The following is a 21,434-nucleotide window of genomic DNA, read 5'->3' on the forward strand; positions in this document are numbered from 1 at the left end:
ATTTTAATGTTAGCTGAATATACACGTGTTACAGGTAAGTCTATAATTCCTTAAGAGGCATAAATGTACAGCAGAACTATGAAAAGCAAGACTGTTTCATATAAGTATGTTCATTGTAAAGTCACTTTTATTTCACCAAAACGTAAATTTTTTTTTTTTAGTAATCATGAAGTGGGTTTTGTTTCAAATCTAGAAGAAACATTTTAAACTGAAGACTGCCAGTGGCTTGGATTCATGTTTCCATATTCAACAACTCCAAAACCAGAAGACAAAACCTACTGTGTAGAACGGGAAAACAAGCTGCTATCTGTGTCGTTTGGGGTACATGGCCAAGGGCTTCATCACGGTGGTGGCAATTACAAACATCCTCTGAATAGAACATAAACAAGGAAATGTCCATTGGCAGCCCCTCCCTTCTTGAAATAGTGTATTAATCAGTTAAGTTTCTCTCTTCCAAAGAGAAGAAAATGAGTAATCAGCTGAGGGAGGGAGGGAGGAACCAAGTCACCAGAGTGTCTGGGTGTTAGTGACAACACTAAAACCTTAGCATCGGGCTGGAACTTCGGAGCTGGAACCCCTATCTCAAAACCCTGAATTAGTGGGATTATCAAGATCACAGAAAATACTAGCGAAACGGAGAGCAGGGCCCAACATGCATCTTCTGTCGGTGTTCTCTGCTTGCATGAAAGTTAGCTGTTAATTAAAGTGTGTGGGCTCACAGCCTTCCCACTGAAGAGGGCCCTTATCGCTGGGACGAGGTAAGGATCAGACGGTTCCGAGGAGCCCCGTTTCCCGGGGCGCCGGTCCACACACGAGTCCGGAGGGGCGGCGGAGCAGGTCGGACCAGGTTCCAGGGCCCAGACCCCGGCCGCGGCCCCGCCGCCCCCCAGCCCTCCCTGGGTCCCGTGTGCGCGACCAGCGCCCCTGACGAGGGGCCGGAGCGCGGGGAGCACGCCTGCTCGGTCTCAGCGCCCGCTGGGCCAGCCGGCGCCGGGTGGTCAGTGGCCTCCGTCAGGGCGGCTGCCGGCGAGGACCCCAGACGCCGTGGGGGCAGAGACGCGAGGGACGCGCAGGCTGACCTGAGGCGGGGCGGGGGCACCAGAGGTGCGCGCGGAGGCGGTCTCCCCGGGAATCACGGACGAGGGGAGCGGGTCTGTCACGACTCGGCTGAAGCAACGTAAACCTTAACTTCAGGTAAAACGAGCCTCAGGTAAAACTTCCCTCAATTTTTTTAAGCTTAACACTTTGAGGAGCACCGGCCACACACCCTCGGGGACCAGGCAGACCCGGCAGGTGAGGAGCCCAGGGCAGCTAGGAGGGGCGGGAACCGCAGAGCCTTCGCGTACCTTCGCGGCTGGAGGGTCCCGCCCTTACCCGGGACGCACGAGCAGCCGCCTCACGTCGGGGAAGTAGCGCTGGCCGAGCTCGCGACCACCGCGCGTCCCGGCTGCAGAGCGCTGTTGCCAGGGAGACGGCGCGGGGTGTGCCGGGAAGTCGCGCGCGGCTGCCGGGCGCCGTTGCCAGGGAGACGGCGCGGGGTGTGCCGGGAAGTCGGGCGCCGCTGCCAGGCGCCGTTGCCAGGGAGATGGCGCGGGGCGTGCCGGGAAGTCGGGGGCCGTGGCCCCAAGTGGTTCATCAAGGCGGAAGTGTGCGCCGACCCCAGGTGGGCGGGGAAAGGGAGCTGGCCCGGTGGGCTGAGACGCCGCAACCTGATAGCAGGCGTTCCGGAGCGTGCTTCCCAGCCTTCCTGAGCAACGTCGTGCCAGGCCCGAGGGCACCTAACCCTCTGCGCCAGCGGCGCCGCCGGCTTCCGGAACCGGGCTCCCCCGTGATGATGTCATACGCGGAGACTTCCGCTTCCGGTTTTGGGGTTGGACTCACGTGTCAGGGTTTCCAGGGCTCTACCGGCTCCTGCGGTCTTGTGATGGAGGTGCTGGTCCCCTGGAAGGACGAAGCAGGTGGGCGCTGCCGCTGCGGGTCCGGGAGGGGCGGTGTCTGAGAGCTGTGCTCGACGACACGGATCAAAGTTTTTGTGCGCCCTTCTCCTGTCTAGTCCGAATCTACTCTGTGCAGGGTCCTGCAGTCGGCTTAGGATGAGTTGCCGCAGTCCCTGCCCGCATTTGCTTTACGAGACAGTCTCACGGAAGAATGGGTACTACCCAGGGTAAGGTGCTGAGATACGGCCGAGACTGGGGCAAAGTGAGGCAGGCAGTGTACGGGGAATCCCCACACTCTGTAATCAAGATAGATGAGTACTTATGCAATATCTCTAAAAATCAATTTTACTGCCAAAACCCCCCATGTTTAACCGTCCCACAGGTTTATACACGGGATCAATAACAGTGCCAGGGTTAGCCTGAGGCCAAAGGAGAAACTAGTAATACTGATCCTGAGACTTAAGTTAGCCAGATGGGGAAGGATATTTACGTAACTGGGCTAAATATGCAAAGCAAGAAGATGAGAAGAGCCGCTAGTTGGAGTGAAACTGGAGAGTGAAGTTCCTGGAGGCTTGCATCAGTAGTTTCCATGAGTAGTTTTCCTTCCTCAAAACTGTTCTAATTAAGACGGGCCCACATGCCAAGGCCTGAAAGAAATTCTTAGGCTCTGATTATCAACATAGAAAACTGGATCTATATTATTGACCCTAAACACTTTAGTTAACAGAAGCCCAGTGCTTTTCAATATATTACTTGTGAGATTGAGAGTATCACTTTTATAGCTTAGGACCTTTTACCTTGACCCCACACGCTGTGTTGTAGGGTGGTGACTGTCTCAGTATCAAAGTCTGCAGATGTTCTATTATTAGTGTGTCAGTAATGCGCTTTAACTGATTTTCCTTTTGAATCAGCAGCAGCCTCCCTCCCTGTCCAAAGATCAGACTCCACGAAACCACTGAGTTTGTACCTTGTAACATATGGGAAAAGCAAGAGAGAATGAAAAAGCTCTCAGCCAGCTGGGGTTGCCTGAGAATCTAGGTAAGAACGGAGACTCTGACCCCAAATATGTTATGTTTAAAGAACTCTTCATAACATTGGCTGTTGATTTGATAGTGCTGGAAACTGACGTGGTCCCCTGCAACCGACATAGACTGAAAGTGTGTTCTGTTTAAAACAGGCAATTTTTCAGACAGTCATGGGTATCCGAGGACTAATGAGTTTTGTGGAAGATCACAGTAATGAGTTTTTCACCGATTTGAAGTTGCAAGACACAAAAATTATCATTGATGGCTATGCCCTCTTCCACCGGCTTTGTTTCAATTCAGACTTGGATCTCCGGTATGGAGGGGACTATGATTCTTTTGCAGATGTTGTACAAAAATTCTTTGAATCACTATTTGCATGTAAGATCTGTCCCTATGTTGTGTTAGATGGAGGATGTGATATTTCAGATAAAAAGCTAACAACGTTAAAGGATCGTGCTAGAGAGAAGATCCAAATGGCCCACTCACTCTCTGTGGGCGGCGGCGGGTATGTGTGTCCCTTGCTCATCCGGGAAGTATTCATCCAGGTTCTGAACAGGCTGCAGGTGCCTTTCGTCCAGTGCTTTTCAGAAGCAGACCGGGACATTATGACCCTGGCTAATCACTGGAACTGCCCCGTGTTGTCGTCGGATAGTGACTTTTGCATTTTTGACCTGAAAGGTGGGTTTTGCCCATTGAACAGCTTTCAGTGGAGAAACGTGAGCACAATTAAGGGCACCGGAGACCGCTACATCCCTGCCAAGTGCTTTTCACTCGATGCACTCTGCCGTCACTTCAGCAACATGAATAAAGCTCTGCTACCTCTCTTGGCGGTGCTGTGCGGAAATGACCACGTTAACCTGCCTGTCGTGGAGACGTTCCTCAGTAAAGTACGCCTTCCCTCCGGAGCTGCAGGTTCTAAGGGGAGGAGACACCACCGGGTGCTGGGACTGCTGAACTGGTTGTCTCACTTTGCTGGCCCTGCCGAAGCACTCAACCAGGTTCTGAAACAGCTCCCCAAGAAGAGTCGAGGAGATGTCAGGGAGCTCCTGTGCGGCTCCATGGAGGAGTACCTGCAGTCCCAGGTGAAGCTGCAGGACTTCTTCCAGCATGGTGCCTACTCCTGCCTGGACGCCTGTGGTCTGGGTCTACCGCAGTGGGTGCTAGCGGCCTTGGCCAGAGGCCAGCTGTCCCCCTTCATCAGCGATGCTTTGGTGCTGAGACGGACCATTCTGCACACACAGGTGGAAAACATGCAGCGACCAAACGCCCACAGAGTCTCTCTGCCCATCCGGCAGGTCATCTACGGGCTTCTGGTGAATGCTTCCCCCCGTCTGGAAAACACATCCGGGAACGCCCCGCCTCCTCAGCCTCTGGCTTTCAGGGAGGTGGAGAGGTTTCATAAAAACATCAAAACATCAATTGTTGCTGCAGTAGAACTGCCCAAGGATCATTGTGACTTAAGCAGATTGACCGAGGTAAGTGTTCACAATACCAACAGTTTTTGTAAAGCACTTCACAGGTTATAAAGCGACTTCCTGTATATTATCTCTCCTAATAGAACGAACTGAGGTTGGTCGCTCTATTGCCCCATTTCATAGCTGAGAAAGCTAAGACTCAAAGTAGGCAACTGTAGTCCTCCACCAGGGAGTTCTCAGTGCTCGGACTCAGACCTCGAGCTTGTAGCTCCAAATCTGCCTTTCCCACTGTGCTTCCATAGGATGCTTTGTCTCTGCAGTTATTACTGCTCTGGTGATAACAAGCCATCAATGGAATGGGGTTAGTGGCTAAAAAAAAAAAAAAAAATTTCTGAGCTGCAGGGGGGAAAAAAGCATGCTTTTAGGCTTAGATCAGAGGCATAACTAACATCCCAGGCTGCATCAGATTTCAATTAGCAAGATCAGTACCAATGCTTATGTCTAATTTTTTATTTTCATTGGCGAGGACCTTTTTTTCCAGGCTTGAGGTTATGGCATCATGATGATTTGCTTAGTTTGATACTGAAAACATGACTCAAACTGACTCAGTATTGTTTAAACCTGAGCAACAGACCAGTCCCCTTTTCAGGGTAAAAGAAATTCTCACAGATCCCAGTGTACTTTTTTTTTTTTTGTAATAGTACATAAATATGTTAACATTACAAATAGCTATGACGCTGCTTTTGCGAACACGATTAAATTTAGGAATTAAATGTAGGTAAACTCACGGTACCAGCTGGGATGCCCGTTCTTGGATCTGACTCAATATTGAGACCTGTGAGGCTCTCCCAGGTTACTGGTGGTGCCAGCCTGCTCAGGGAAGTGGGGCGCAGCACAGCATCCCCACAGGAGTCCTTACGGCAGTGTGACCATCAGTTCTCCACGGAGGTGGTTTTTACCCCTAGGGACACTTCGGATTGGCAGTACTTGGCAATTTGGGGAAGGGGCGTGGTTGCTACTGGTGTCTGGTGGGGAGAGGGCAAGTGTGCCCTGAATATCTTACCAGGTGCAGTACAGCCCCATAGCAAGGAATTACCCAGCCCAGAATGTCGGTAGCCAGCTCCTGGCCTGCACAGTCGACCGGGAACCAGCCTGTCTATCCTCCACATTGGTGATGGTCAGGCAGGAGGAATATGGTTCATGTGGGACAGGTCCTCGAGCCTCCTGGGCAGGGGTGTGACCACTGGTGGGAACCGGGGCGGTGAAACATTCGGGATTAGTGGTGGGGCACAAGCTGTAAACAAACTGAAGCCACTTAAAAAGTGAATCTTATGACACAGGAATGAGATCTCAAAGAAAGAAAAGGTCTTACTGGCCTCCTTCCACACAGGAGCCCTTCTTTCTCGTAACAGCTTCATAGACATGGCTTCTGAGGCCCCGCAAGTGACAGCCTGCTCATAGGTCACAGCCCTCCAGAGCCGGTGTAGCTCAGTGTCTGGTCCCAGGCCCTGCCGCCCCGTGCCCCTTGTGGTCCCTGTCCTGACCTCTGACTGCTGAATAGTCCGACTGCTTTCACGCCTTAACATGCAGCGTGAGTTCTTCGCCTGGCTTCATTGATTCAGCATGATATTGGTGAGACCCATTTGCACCCCAGGAGCGGTTGAGTATTGTTTCTGCTTTGTGGAGATTTGCCATAGTCGGGTTCTCCAGGGCATGTGTGGGTTTGCAGGTGGGCAGTCACGAGTCGTGCCAGCAGACCACGGTGCATGTGCTGTCGTGAGGACATGGGCACATTTCCTGCACAGACCGCTCGCAGTGGCGGTGCTGGGGCACAGCGTACGCGAGTGTTCAGCTTGGAAGATCTGTTCCCAGTCACCCTGCGAAGTGGTTTTACCAATAACTATTCCCAGCAGCAGCTGATGTGTTCCTCTAACTTTCCGTCCTTGCCCACACTTGGTATTTTCTATCCTTTAAAAATTTTTTTAGCTATCCTGATGGTTGTGTAGTTTTAGCCCATTTGGTGGGTATTAATTTGCATTTCTCTGATGACTTATTTGAGCACCTTTTCTTGTGTTTATTGGCCATCTGGATAGTCTGTTCAATTTCTGTTCAATGTCTTTTGCCTGCTTTTCTGTTGTTTTTATTTCTTTACACAGGATCTTTGTCAAATAATTTGTGTTGTAAGTAGCCACTCCCATTCTGTGGGGTGGCCTTTCACTCTGCGTGTTTTGATGAACAGAAGTTCTTAATATGGTCTAAGTTTTTAGAACTTATGGTTATCATTTTTGTGACCTACTTACATTATTACCTGCTCTAAGGTCATGAAAATGTTCTGCCTTTCACGTGGAGTCTATCCAGAAGTGACTTTCTGTGTGTACAGTGTGACCTGGGGTTGGGACACTTTGTCCCCACGTGAAGGTCTAGCTGAGTCCACATGTAGCCTACCCACTGTCCTCCTGGCCACGTGCGGCTGACACGCACCTGAGGTCTGAGGCTGGTGTCCATGGGGTAGCACAGTGGGTCCTGTATTTAGCTCAGTCTTGTTATCTCTGATTAGCCCGTGATAATTCTGAATGGTATCAGGTGCAGATCGAGTTCAAAGACGTGCAGGTACCAGCGTAGAAACTCTACTAGTGTCTGTTCACTGTGCTTTCTTAGAACGATGTGGTAATACTGCTACTGTATCTGCTGTGTGCCGCTGTTGTCATGGAAACGCCACGCCAGCTCCTATGTAATTCCCGCAGTGACCGCACAGGGTAGCGTCTCTACTCGGTCCTGGTTGCTGCGGACAGGGCACCACTCAAGTTAACAGGGAGAGGTTAACTGTGAGGAGAGGTGCGTGTGGGTCAGTCCGAGGGGAAGTCAGTGCCAAGACCAGCCTCTCCCTGGCGCCTCTGCCTCTGGCAGCTTCTTCTGCAGACTTGTCAGGACCAGTGGGTCTCTTGAGCACGTGGTGTGACTCACTCCCGTGCCCATTTTACAGGCGATCAGACCAACTGTCCAGAAGCTCAGCAACTTGCTCAAGTGCTTGGTGGGTGGTGGGGGGAGCCTCTGGGGTCAAAGCCACACTCTGCTTGATTCGTAAAGGTTGTAACTTGGCTAGAGAGTTCAATAATTCAAGCTTATATGTCAGAGAGGAGTTCGTGTATTTTCTAGCTTTGTTTGGTATGTCTTTCTACCAGTTGAGATGATAAGGAGTATATTTAACTGTAAGTACTTAATGCTCCTTCCCATGGGGTCACTGGAAAGCAACTACATATTTCCAATTTTAAAATTTTTATCACAATATTAAATCTTAAAACCAGCACTTATAAATACTGTATTAAAGCTGTCACACTTTGATGAGGAAACTCTTTTGTCAGTTATGCGGTGTTTCATTTCATGTTAAGATCTCTGTGTTCAGCGTCGACACACTTTTTTACTCACTGGGTGTTAGATGCCAGACTGTCTGATCCTCCCAGAAAGTCAAGGAAGAAATCTTTTCTGGCTATGTGCAGACACTAGTAATACAACTTTTTTTCCTCTTGAAGTTTGATTGTGAAGTCCCAGTAAGATTCCCTAATCTGTAAGTGTGAGACCTGTAAGTTCCCTTATGGTTCTTAAATCTTAAGATTCATTAAGGTAAGATTATTTCTGCTGGCAGGCAGCCTGAGGCCCTCCTCGCTGTGTAGTTCCTTGTATCTGAGGCGCACCCTGTACAGCACAGAGTAAAGATCGGGGTGGGGGTTACACGCATGGTGCAGGCAGTCCTTAAACACTCCCATTCCCTTGAATGCACCCCTCACTAGAAGTGGGCATCCCACCCAGGACAGTCCTGTGTGGGAGAAAACAGACTGTTAAGACACTCATCGCGGGCGTGAGTCAGGACCCGGACAGACAAAAGGCTGTGTGACCCCAGCAGAGGGTGCTGTCATCCAGGCCTGCCTTCCGCAGTGGGCAGAAGTGACAGTGGAACAGGTGGGGCCGAGGTACTGCCAGGCAAGTAGGGTGGGGCTGAATACAGATTTTTGTTTCTTAAAGCAGATTAATAGTTGTGGTGCGGACTCCAGGCTCCCCTCAGGTTTCCTGGGTCAGTTTCAGGGGTGGGGCTTGGTTTTAACCAGCTGCCCAGGGGGCGGCAGGCTGGGGATGCAGCCGCCTTCATGGGGCTGTGATGAGCAGGGCTGTGCAGAGGGAGGAGACCTGTCACCTTGCTCATTAAGCACCTTATTAGGTTCTCAGTGTTCTAGGTGCGGCTGACGCTTTTCCACAGGGAGATAAACTGACCCAGCAGTTTCATTTATATGAAAGCCTCTTCATGTCCCAAAGTAACGTGCAGTTGTCTGGTGTGCAATTTCAGCTCTCAGTGGCGAGCCGGCGGGCACTCCTGTTAGAAGCGCTGAAAGTAAGGCCAGCTGTCCTGGACCCCATCCCCGCTTCCTTGAAGTTGCCTATCGCTGTCAGCTGCTACTGGTTGCAGCAGGCGGAGGCCAAGGCGAGACTGCATCACCTCCAGGCCCTGCTGCTGGGGATGCTGCTGGGGCCCCTGCGCGCTGCGGCCCGCGGCCCTGGTAGGTGTCCGGGGATCCCAGGGGTGAGTTTCCTCATGCTACTTGTGTACAGTCAGAAGTTTAAACAGACAGACAGAAAGGTGGCCTCAGACTATACTTCCATCAGTTCTGTCAGAGCCTCCAAGTGGAGGCACCGGAATAAGCGCCCGTTCCTCGGGGAGGAACTTGAGCACTTCCTGGTGCCGGCCAGAGCCGGAGAGCTGGACCCTGAGAGCTCGGCTGTGAGGCCGTGTCCCCCACTCTGTGCCCCATGCTCCCATCTGCCGGGTGTGCCTGTGCCACCTGCGGTGGCTTTGTGTCCCTGTCTCCAGAGCAGCAGCCGCACCACTGGGAACGTCTGCACAGCTGCCCCTCGGGGAGACTTCCCCCGACCCACAATCACAGTAAACATTCTTGCTGTTTTCCCTTTTTCCTCCACTATAAGTTTCAATTAGTATGTAAGTAGTGGTGGTAGAAATTGTAACTTCTCTATTAGGGAAACGGATGTTAGGCAGTTCCGCCTTCAGCGGAGTGTCGGTGCACTGGGGCGCTTCAGCGCTCGTTGCAGGACTGTGAGCGCCCCTGCGCTGCGTCTCACCTGTGAGTGTAGTAGTGGTCACACTCCAGAACCGCACTGCTGATGTGACAGCTGCTGGCCACATGTGGCTGTTTAAAGTGAATTAAAACCCAGCTTCCTGGTACAAGGGCTGCACATCCAGTGCGCGAGGCCGCTGTATCAGGCGCCCAGGTATGGGGCAGACCCGTCACTGCAGGGGGTTCTCCTGGGTAGCACTGCTCTGGCCTTTGCTCTTTAAAATGAGTTTCTAAGAGAAGGAAGCAGCACAGGAGACTCCAGGACACCCTGTGTGGGAGAGCGGCAGTCAGGAGGGGACAGCCCAGCAGGAGGGGCAGGTTAAGGGTGTGGACCCCACACCCCGGCAGGCTGAGGGTGACAGGTGGGCCTCCTTTTCCCTCCTTCCCAGCTGCCCCAGGTGGCATGTCTGGCTCAGAGCGGGGTCCCCGTGGATGTTCTGGGGGGTTGCTGCTCGTCTTCCTGGTCCCCATCCTCGGCCATGATGGGGGTCAGCGACTGGCCTCATGCTTTGTGGGTCATACTCTTGTTTTCCTCCCATGAAACCAAAGTTAAAATATGTTCTGAACACGTGGCTATTTCTTTAAGGAAATTTAGCACAAGAGAACAGTAAAGAGAATGTTATTTCTAACAGTAACTTGTATTTTTCACAGAGAGATCGACAGTTTGGAGAGCTCAGATACAGATGTGTTTAAGGTCAGGTTGTAGATCAGTGGAAGAGAGAATTTTTTAAAGAAAAAAATCAGTAATTTGGGGTTGAAAAAAGGTTGTTGTTGAAAAGGCATCTCAGTATAAACATTTGTTTATATCTTGAAAAGCTTTTGCAGTGTCATTAATGTAGTAAAGAGCCAAAAGAGAAAAGCATTGTGGTTATTTAAACCGGTCCTTCTTGTGGAATTTGAAGTTTTACATATGGGGAAATCACAGGGTGATGGGTGTCTCTGGAAGTCCTGCCCTCGGCTCTTTCTCCCTAGATGAGGCGGGCCAGTGCTGGGTCGGTGCCCTGGCGCTGTGCGAGGAGCTGCAGGGGGCCAGGACGCCGCCGGGCCCGGGGCTGGACCTGGACGTGGCCCACACCTTCTGCCAGTGGCAGTCCTGTCTGCAGATGGGGCTGTACCTCAACCAGCTGCTGGCTGCACCTCTCCCGGAGCCCGACCTCACCTGGTAAGTCCCGGGACCTGGCTCAGAGCCGTGCACACAGGAAAACACTCCCACCTACTCATAAAGCAAAGAAGATTTTTTTTTTTTAATGAATCTTGGTATAACTGGTCCTGGATCACTGTTAGAGCTGAAGAGCTTAATACTGATTTTAAAAATACTGAGCTCCATATTCCCAAAGGATGTTTCCATGACTGGATCAGATTGTTAAAACTCAGTACAGGTGAGAGGAGACGCAGTGGTGATGGGATGTGACCCGCTGGCTCCTGTCTCTCAGGCCTGCGCTGAGACGCCCCGTTACAGAGGCTCTTTCTCTCTGATGCTCCTGCGGACACAGTCCTCTCCGCCTCCAGTCACCCAGCCCCGTTACTCTCTGCTTCTGTGATCACATTTCCTGCAGCTTGTCCGCACATTCGCACACATATCTACTCAATGCCCACCATGTGCGAGGCTGTCACAGAGCCCTCGTCTCAGTGAGAGGACAGTTAGACGCCACTGGGTTTCTGCTGGGGGCTCCCCAGGGCGGAGGATGAGGGGAGGCAGCCTGCGTGCCAGGAGCCGAGTGGGAAGACAGGACGGCAGGAGGGTGGGCAGGAGCAGGCGGGCTCAGCGGGCCCGTGTCCTGGTCCAGGCGGTGCTCCTGGGGGCGGGGGTGCTGGGGGAGGGAGATGAAAGGGAGACGGTTAGAGAGGGAGTTAGATTCCGGTGCTGCGTCTCTGCACTGGACCACGAGTCGGGCGGGGCTGAGACTTGGCTGGCTGTTTACTCTTGTAGCCCCAGGTCCCAGCACATGGCAGGGACTCAGATATTTGCTGAATAAAGAAATGAGTGACATCAGGAGGCGCACAGTAAACGCAGGTGTGCCTGTGACTGTCTCAGGGTGAAAGCGTCCTGGCAGTAGTGTCGTCAGTACACCCTAGAACCTTCTACCGAGTAAGACGGGCTGGCCTTTGACCTCCGGACTCTTTATGGCTTTCCTTTCCTAATTTGGGTCATCCTTGACTGGATCCTCTCTGGTTACCACAGGTGCCTCTAAAACAGAACAGCAAAAACAAGGCCAAACAGTCCCCTTAAGAGTGGTGTCAGCAGGACTGTCCTTGCATCTCAGCGTGACCAAGGCTTCATATTTTATTTATTCAAACAGTTCCATTGTTGTAATTTTTTTAAATTGAAGTATAGTCGGTTTACAATGTTGCGTTAATAGCGAGGCTTTTTAAATGTACGCTGATTAAAGGATGGTTCTGCAGCAGTTTCTAAGGCACCACTGCCCAACCCTGGCAGTAAGTTAACTAATAAATTTGTGGCTTCCAGTCAGTCCCGTCTTACATTTGTGAAGTAGGTTTTCATTAATCCAAGTGAATGAGTAACCTTGCAAATGATGTGATTAAGTTTTCTCGTATTTCAAGACTGCCTGTTTGTTATTTCCAAAGGCATTTTCAGTTCCTTTTCTTTGAAGTGTTAAGAGGCCTGCTTGGCTATGGGCTCATTGCAGAACCAGCAAGCATCCATCACTTAATTTGTTGACAAAAAGTTCTAAATATCAGCCAAGAAATAATGTTTGTAACAACAATTCAGTTCCTTCCTTCAAGAAACAGACTATTCTTAAGTCATTTTAGCAGAAAGATGTTAGAGGCGGGACACACTCAGTATGGGATGGGCCGGTGGGCCGGGGCAGCATCGTCCCGGCACCAGACCTGGCGTTAACGACACCCTCTCCTCTCCCGTTGAGCAGCGTGTACAGCGGGAGCCTGGCACACGGGCTGTGCCGCCGCCTGCTGACATCAGCCTCGGCGGAGGGGCTCCTGCGCGGGTGTCCCGAGGCGCAGCAGCTTTACGAGTGCCTGTTCCACGCCACGAGGTCCTGTGCCCCTGCTGAACTCTTCCTACCAAAGAGCAAGTCAAACTCCAAAAAAAAAAGGCAAAAGAAACAAGGCAGCAGCGGGTCCAAGAACAGAGTGGGGGCCATCTCAGACATGGGAAGTTGGTACGAGGGAGGCAATCGGTTTGGGCTGTTAATGGTCGAGAACCTGGAGGGATGCATGGAGGCCTCCGAGCTGGCATGAATGCCGGCTGCCATCACAGGTGGAATTCTTACTGAAAACTGTCGTTGCCGCCCTTGAAATGACTGACTTTTCTTCGGAATTAATTGTTAGGGGATAAACATGTAGTGGGTCATCTGTGAATTCCAAGGTATTTTGTATTCTGCTTTTAATAAATGCAACCTGATTTAAGTAAACGTCTGTATTCCTTAAACACATTGGAAAACATGTTTGTATGTCTCATGTTCCACTTCACTAAGTTAATAATAGTCTGTAACCTTCAAATTGCAGCAACTCAGCCAAGCTGTTTTCAAAAAGAAGTCCTACGTCAGTGACTTCCTGTAAGCTGAAGCTGGATTATTACCATTTAAGACAATATTTTTTTTACATCTGTTTCCTTTTCATCCTTTATTATAAAAGGTCCAGGCATTGGAAGGTAGATGTGAGCCAGACAAGAAACGACAGACCTTTAAATGCTTTGTCAAGGAGACCATGGCAAGGCTGATAAGTAATTTAAATGTGCCCAGGTTTTAAAACAGAAATTGAAACTGTAATGGTCTCAACAAAATAAGAAACAGCATCCTGAGATGCTAAATCCAGAGAACAAGACAGTAAAATATCAGAGGTGTCAGAGGTGTGCAGCAGTGTCGGAAGCCAGGCTGCTGCTTACGCCGCCAGCTGAGCCACTACGGGATGTGAAACTAACCGGCGGAGTCGTAACCAGCATTTTAGATGGACCACATTGGACACGCACATCATATATGGACGGTTAAGGTACCGGCCTGCAGTCGAGACATTGAGAGGCACTGGCCTGGAACACATGAGAGGCTGCTGGAGTACACACACCAGCAGGACCACAAGGGCCCTGGCCAGTTCCAAATAAAGGACTTGAGAATGAAAAAGCAGGTGGAGTGAACAGGTGGGGTAAGACCTGTCAATCTGAAGGTACCGCCCGCCCTTCCCTTCCTGGGTATTCAGACCAATTCTGTTCTTCCTCTGCTCTTCTTGGAATGTTCCATCAGCAGCTAACTGTGGTTTTAAGCTGTTTTTTGTTTTTTGTTTTTTTGAGCAGGCCTATCATCATTTCTCAGCCTCTGGGAAAGAGTTCCCTCTACTTCCCACGAGGTACAGTACTCTTAGAGCAGGTAAGCCAGCAAAAGCCAGGGCCACACACACACACCTCCCAAGGGTCTGGCTTGAGCCATTTAACAAAATGCAGAAACACAATCTCACAGGCTCCTGAAGTTTTCAAGCTGAAAGCCTGGTTTCTGTTTCAAATAAGAGTTCTTGAAATAAGGAAATTTTTGTTTAAGAGTGCATGGGGCTGTAGGAGGGTGGTTTCTATTTCTAAAGATTCCCAGAACCACCAAGAAAAGAGCAGTCACATGCATCAATTTTTGAGAAGATACATGTGTTTCTAGTGAATAATGGATCTAACGGGGACTGTATGCACGTAAGATCTTTGTAGTATGAAAACTCTCCCCAGTTCCTGGAGTCAGGGGCCAATCTGGAAATCCTACCAACAGGTGTCCTGTTTCCTGGCTCACCATCAGCATTGCTTCTGAAAACCATCAACCTCCCATGAAAAACCTGTTCACTCCCACTTCCACTTTGGCAAATAACTGGTCTGACAGGCACCAGACTGAGGCGTGTAGGACTACAGAATGTAAAGTCACTGAATTCTATCACTCACTTTTTTCTTCATTAGACGGAAGTTTTCAAGCAAGGGGCTCCCTTCCGTTGACATGAGAAGCCAGGTTCCTCTCTGCAGCCGCTGCAGTCAGGGCCTTTCACTTGCAGTTACCCAGCCTTGCAGTAAAGGAGTTAAAATCCAATCGTGTCCACTAACTCCTCTCTGAGAACTCAGGAAGGGCGCCTCCCTGGTACACATCTTCTGTATCTGTCAAGCCAGAGGTTGCAGGCACCCCACGGGTGTCTGAGGGGTTTACCAAACAAATACGAGGGGCACGTGGGGCACTCGGTATTTATCTCAACATGTCTGTCTGTTGTAAATTTCAGTCAAGGCAGCTAGAAATGATTCCATCCTTTGTACCAAATTGAACTGAAATACCGTTTATTTTGGACAGCTGTATTAAAAAGATGCCTATCCACCTGCACAACTTTTCTGAGCGTACAGGACATGTTGCTTTGGCATTTCTCTCCAGGTCTGAGTAATGCCAAACTTCAAGCCTATCCAGTTATAAAAATTCTAAACGAGAACCTCATGCTGAGGAAGAATGTTTTAAACTTCAAAAGCAGGTACTGGCCCCAGGCAGTGTATAGTCTGTTCACATGGGAGAAATGGATGAGTGAGGTAATGCATGGAGTGTTCCAGCTAGTTTCACTGCATTCAGTTTTCAGGGAGAGAAATCAAATTTCATATGAGCACACCGCAATGCACAAGCAATCACTTTTATCCCTAATTGTATTGATAACATTTTAGGTATTTGGTTAAAACAACTAAATCTTTTAGTATTTATTAGATGTATATGTGTGTGTGTGTGTGTGTACACAAATATTTTAAGAAACAATTTTCCCATTACCACTTTAGAAGACACTTGGATATTTCTATGTACAATATAACCCACTGTCAGTAAGATCAGGGAATATCTAGGAATGTTTTTTGCAAAAAAACAAAATGAAACAAAACAATTGATCAGAACCTATCAGTTTTAGATTTTTGATAATTTGTAAGACTGACTCATTTGACTTTGTGAAAAAATTACACCATCGCTTAAGCTAGCACTCAAGAACCAGAAAATTTACATATAATTAGTGCTTTCTGGAGGACTAACTGAAGGGCTGGTTCTTCTGGAAAAACTGTGTTGTCTATCTAGCCATCCCCCTCCCCTCAGTCTTTCTCTGGTTCACGTGTTCCACAAGGGGAGGGGGGAACAAATCAAAGGACGCTGACAGGAAAGACACAGCCCCTCTGCACGGGGCCTGAGCGCTTGCTGTCATGGACACACAGTACGGCTGTTATTTCATGATGCAGGGTGTTCCATGTGGGTTAATCTGCCTATTAGCAGGTGAACTCACTGATGTGGAAACCCTTTTCTGAGTACATACATACTAAAATTACTCTGAAAAAAATGGAGTTTGTAAACATACTGAGAACTGATATAGATTATTGCTAAAATTGCTGTGACAACACAGCATTTTTATGCTTTCATTAAAATACTGGAAGGGAAACCCCGTTTTCAGATTCCCTACTCAGTTGCCGTTCATTTGTGCAGGATGGGGTGTGGCTGGGAAGTGAGGGAACCAGTGGTTCTGTGGTGGATGTAAGGCATACCTTTCAGGTGCTAACAATCTTGCTAGGCTGGATATATGTCTGCAGCTGAGATTAAAGTCTTTGGGTGATGGAATTATGAAACGTGTTCCTCTTCTATTCCTGTGTTTGCAAATATCTCCAACGAGAATGCTGTCCTATTATAATCAGAGAAATGTTTGTCACAGTTGAAGACTCTAGGAAACATGGCCTCGAGAGAGCACGCTTCTGCTGTTCCCTTGTCTTGCCCCCAATCCTAAGGAAAACAAGAGGTAAAGGTGGTGGGCAGGGGCCTTTGGTGTTGAAATCTGGGAGTGGTGACGTCCACAGACCCAAGTGCCCGAAGTCCTGGAGCCCTTCAGACTCCCAGAGTCATGCAACTTGTTTTGTTTGGTTGGGTTTTTTTAACAAACTAAAGAAACTGACCCTATCATGATAACCATAATTTACTTTGTAAAGCTATTTTGATAGACAGCCAAGGGTGGACGTGAAGAGGAATTCACTAAGAAATACTGTCATAACTTTACCTTAGAAATATAAATACTACGCAAATGTTTTGGTTTAGAATATTCTGTTCTGAGAAAATGAGTTAAAGTGTATTTTTCTCTAAGGCTGGAATAGTAGTTTACTTTGGTTTCTACTATTACTAAACTTCGTCTTCTGTAAGCAAGAGAGCAGACTCCAGCCTGCTCAAGTTAAGCCTGTTTCTGTGTTTGTGCTGGGAGGAGAGGGCAGCCCCCACTTCTCCTGTATGTCCAGTGGGTGGGAGGAGGCAGGTGGACCAGAGAGGGGCAGACTCTACAATAAAAGCTTGGGGGGGATGTGTATGTCTGTGTGTGTTGAGGACCACAACTCAGATGGGACAATAGATCAGACAGTCCACCCATGACAAGAACAAGGCGTCTTGGGAGATAAGCTGAGACAGAGAACAGCGGCATGTCTGTCCTATTGAGGGCGTTCCGGGCGCAGGCTGAGACTGGCCCCTGTACAGGAGACCTCAGTGGAGACCCAGTCCCTGACAGCAGTCAGGTACCAGCTGCATCCATCCCGGAGGCAGTGTCCTGCTGGGAGCCTGCAGGGTAGGGAAACCGAGCGGTGCGTGAGCCTGTCTTTTCTGAGTACCTATATGGGCAGGCAGCCCTCCCCCGTAAAGGGTCAGAAGGTAAGCATTTTGGGTTTCATAGGCCTCGTGGTCTCCGCATAGCCACACGTCTCCAGCTGCACCCAAGTGAGTGGTCAGCCCTGTCTGAGTGAGCGTGTGTAGCTGGGGTCCACTGAAACTTGCAGCCATGGTTGGTCAACCCTGATGCTGAGTCAACAGCCCCGTGTGACTAAGTTAAGGAGCTAGTAAAATAAACTGTTTCCCTAACTTGTAACACCTCTAAACAATTCATGGGCAGCCTAGACCTGCCCCATGTGCAAAGATGCTTATAAATTCTCATGCAGTCCTATTAGGCAACCGTATGGATGCACATGAGAAAGAAGGTGAAGACGTATCGTGTGTAACTGCCTAAAAGTGACTTCACTGTGCTTCAACAAAGCCTGGCGTGTCTCTCCTATCAAGCATGTTCCTTCTGCCATCCTGTCTGGTGGGGGCCTGCTATATACTGCTCCAAGGATAATATTCTGTAGGACTCATGTAACAAGCTGGTTCACATTATGCTTTTGTAAGTTGCAGACTGGATGGAAAAGAGCAAATGGTCAAGGCACTACAATATTTTCTTTAAGAGCGTTAAGATGGCACCAAACTGTCACTTCTCAACTAACAGGCACTTCAGTGTACCTGTCAAAGGGAAAGCCTTAACAGAAACTCACTTTTAATATAGTTGAGTGAATGGGTATTAAAAAAAAAAACTCTGTATTAAAAAGCATATTTTGTTTTGAGTTGAAAAGCTGGAAATAGCCAGAAAACAAAAATGCACCTCTCCAGGGTCACGTAGAACCACGTGCCCAATTTCTAGCACTGTGAACTGTTAATACTGTGAGCTGTGGTTTCCACTCAGAAAACACTTGTCTTAGTAAACACTGTGGTCACTGCTGAAGAACCAGTGGTGATGGGCGGCCTGCACTGATGTGTGAGAGGCTGTTCAGCCAGGTCTGACAGCCACGGGGCCACCGCAACAACGTGGGCCTTTGCTAGGATGTTTGTCACTCTGGCTAGACTTGCGCAAAAAGGGAGAGGATGGGTGGAGCCAGGTGACCCGTGATCCGCACACTGCCTGCCTGGAGCAGCGTGCAAATACGGGCAGTCACCACACCCACACACACACAGGAACACCAGCAGGGTTTTTTCGTAAGGATGCAATGGCTCAAATATTCTTCCTACCCAAACAGCACCACTTAAACCTTGTTTCAATGAAAAGAGAAGATTAAACCAAATTTCTGTCTAGATTTATCAATTTAAGTGGCTTAGACTTATATTTTTAATGCTTTCTAAAAAATAAAATCCCACAATTTAATGCCTAAACTTATGGCTGCATTTATTCTTAACATACATCTTTAGAGCTGCCCGGAAAGGCCATCCTGGTTGGCTCTTCAGCTGGGCTTTGAAGAACAGGAAAAAGTTCTGCTTCTCAAAGTTGAGACAGAGGAAAAAGCATTTCAAATTGAAGGAATACTGTCCAAAAAGACCAAGAAATGGACTGTGTTGGAACATCATGTGGGATTTGAGGCTAGAAAGATCCAGAGAACTATGAGTAAAATGGAAAAGACAAAAAACCTGAACATTGTTTTCTCCTCTCCTCACCAGCCATAAATTATTTGTTTGGAGCAAGTAGCTGTTTTCTAGTGTTAATGTTACTTACTGGATTTCCACACACAGCTAACTTCCGTGTAGGTACATAGTTCTTTGCTATATATACTCTCTCACCTCTTATGAGAGTGTTTTATTGCAAATATCAAAAGATGTGCCGCCAATAATTCAGATTGGTGTTTTCCAGTCAGTAACCTCATAACAGGTTCACTTTGAAAGCTCTATAAACAAAGGAGGCTAAAATGTCTTTTCACCCTGCATTTTGAATTTATTATACTGTTCACTGATTCTTAATATTACTATAATAAAGAAACTACTTTCAGTAAGTATCTTATTCTGTCAAAGCTGAGATAATACTCCTTTACTGCTTTACTTTTACCACAATTTTTCAAAAAAAAATCGATGCTTGTAAGAAATCATTTTCCTACCACTTTATAATGAGCCTTGGTTTTGATTCACTCTGTGCTAGCAGTGTACTCTGACATGTCCCCTGGGAAAGGACGCCACAGACTCTACATTTCACATTGACCTGTGTCCCACCAAAGGCCACAGGTATCCAAACCAGAAGCAGCTGGACGCTGGGCCATCTTCCACGCCGCGTCCGAGCTCCCCCCAGAAGGGAGGGTCCGGGTCTTGCCCTCCGGGCTGGCTGCCACAGCTCAGGCCCTCCACCCCTTAGCTTCTGCAGGTCTTTGTCCTCACAAGCCGCCTCTGTGCTTCTGTCAGGTTACGAGACAGAAATCTAGCTCGTACCAGCTCTGAAGCCCTCCCGCAGGCTGCAAGGCGAAGTCATCACCTTCCTCCCTTGGCTCCTGCCCTCCCTGCAGCCCCTGGAATCATACATCTCCCACCTCAGCCCCAAACTCCCGTGGCTTTCACCTGTTCCTTCCAGACCCACCAGCACCTCTGCAGGTCTCTGCCGTTTGGCTGCAGTGTCCTGCTGTTCTTAGCTCAAGAGTCTCAACCTAAGGCTTGATTCAGACACCACGAGTTCTAGGCAATTTCCTGGCCAGCCTCCTCCCGTGACGCGCCCTCTGCTTTGGCTGCTGAAGCGCGTGCGGCAGCACTTAACCACTGCCCCCAGTGTATTTCACTCTGGTCTCCAGGGTTATGACTGAGAACTTTCCAAATCTGAACCTGCAAAAATATTTGCAGACTATCATACCTAAGGTAACATGAAGGACTGGTTAACCATTATCCATCATTAACAATAACCAACACTAAAAACCAAACCCCCAAATCCGACAAGAGTCAGTGGTCATACCAGTGCTAACTGAGCTCAAGGGAGCTTAATGATCAGGATGCTCTTCTGTCTGGGCACGTATCACACAGGGGTAGTATTTATCCACACCATGTCTTAGTACGCAAATCAGCTACTGCTCACACTGTAGCCTAGTCTAAAAAGGTATTTCAAAGATTTCCAAGTGCCAGCGTCAATGGAAATCTCCAGAAATGTGTACTGGATTCATCTTATGTGTGTGAATGCCAGGACCACTAACTTTCATGAAACAGCTTGGTAAGCGGTGTACCCTCCGCTAACCCCGTTCCTTGAGCCCCTGAAGGGCAGGGACGCCATCATCACCTTTCCATGCCTCATCACGCCAGGTGCTCAACAGAGGTTCACTGAACTGACAAAACTCATCCCTCCATGTTTCTGGGTGGGTCATGCGTAGAAGCAAAATGCATAGGAACTGCCAAATGACAAAAGGTAGCAAAGTTAATTAAGGTTCTTAGATGTGACATTGATTGTTTGCCACCAATTCACTTCACTGAGAAACTATTTTGATTATGGCCAATACTCACTTTACTTGTGCACCACAGGGAAGAGGTCAAAACTTACAAAATGACTTCAAGAAGACAACTGATGTAAAAGATGTACCCTGCATGGGTATGAAGGTAAAAAATGTGATTTATCCTTGTGGTGTGGTTACTGCTATTAAATAAAGCCTATAAGTGGCGGGGGCGGGGGGGGGGTTATCACTAGGTCATGCAGTGCCCGGAACAGACGTGAGAGGACGTGCCCAGCGCCGTCCCCTCTGCAGCCAGTTTTCACCATCTGAGGACTGTCTACCTGGTCAGTGAGCTACTTAAAGTTCCCTTCTTTTCTTTCCTGCTGTTTAATCAATTTGAAGTCAGTAACTTCATGAGGTATCCTAGCAGGGAAAAAATCAAGTAAGTTAGTGTTTTAGGGACTCTAGCAAGTCCGAGGGCCAAGAAATGGGGCAAAAAGTAAAAACTGAAAAATTTAGATACTAATGGATTTGAATGATTATGCTAATTCAGATGATATACAACACAAAATACACACCCACACACCGTGATTTGTTGTTATACTATGGAAAACCTGTTACACAGATGTAGTGTGCCTGTACCATACATCTCACTTCCTGTTAAATCACATTCTCTGTACTATGAGTACTGCCTAACTTCTGTATCTTCAACACCCATAAGATTTTATTTTTAAAATTTTAATGTATTTATTTAGTTGTTTTTTTGTTTGTTTTTGTTTGGGGGAGGTAATTAGGTTTTTATTTATATTAATTTGTTTTTTAACAGAGGTACTGGGGATTGAAACTAGGACCTCATGCATGCTAAGCATTCACTCTACCACTGAGCTATACCACCCCCTCCAACATCCACAAGATTTTAATGTTAATAGTCGAAACTGGAAGAACATTAACTTATGGCAGGAAATCATTCTGGGGGGAGGTTCAAA

At 48.5% G+C, this 21,434-nt stretch overlaps 2 protein-coding genes across 18 annotated transcripts in view; one reads left to right on the forward strand and one right to left on the reverse strand.

Annotated features, from left to right (window-relative positions):
- Nucleotides 1-1,483, reverse strand: part of NEK11 (NIMA related kinase 11) — a 215,160-nt gene extending 213,677 nt beyond the window's left edge. For 10 of the 12 annotated variants that reach the window (XR_012077337.1, XR_012077339.1, XM_072971127.1 and 7 more), the window contains exon 1: nucleotides 1,347-1,483. The gene's annotated coding sequence lies outside the window, so the exon portion shown is untranslated. Of the gene's footprint in view, nucleotides 1-279 lie in introns of all 12 variants that reach the window. The other 2 variants (XM_072971142.1, XM_072971137.1) reach the window with 2 other exon arrangements.
- On the forward strand, nucleotides 1,262-12,892 carry ASTE1 (asteroid homolog 1). Of its 6 annotated transcripts, none has more exons than XM_072971105.1 (7): nucleotides 1,262-1,293; nucleotides 2,074-2,164; nucleotides 2,852-2,975; nucleotides 3,115-4,437; nucleotides 8,717-8,927; nucleotides 10,473-10,662; nucleotides 12,389-12,892. In XM_072971105.1, the coding sequence occupies exons 4-7, from the start codon at nucleotides 3,133-3,135 to the stop codon at nucleotides 12,717-12,719; spliced, it is 2,037 nt and encodes a 678-aa protein (XP_072827206.1). In that variant the 5' UTR covers nucleotides 1,262-1,293; nucleotides 2,074-2,164; nucleotides 2,852-2,975; nucleotides 3,115-3,132; the 3' UTR covers nucleotides 12,720-12,892. The 6 variants fall into 6 exon arrangements, with proteins under 6 accessions (XP_072827206.1, XP_031533198.2, XP_072827214.1 ...); XM_072971113.1 differs by lacking the exon at nucleotides 1,262-1,293 and adding an exon at nucleotides 1,841-1,958 and having other exon boundaries at nucleotides 2,849-2,975; XM_072971089.1 differs by lacking the exon at nucleotides 1,262-1,293 and adding an exon at nucleotides 1,841-1,958.
- Nucleotides 12,893-21,434: the final 8,542 nt, after the last annotated feature.

This window comes from Vicugna pacos, chromosome 1 (assembly GCF_048564905.1).
Source record: "Vicugna pacos chromosome 1, VicPac4, whole genome shotgun sequence".
In the NCBI taxonomy this organism is placed as follows: Eukaryota; Metazoa; Chordata; class Mammalia; order Artiodactyla; family Camelidae; genus Vicugna; species Vicugna pacos.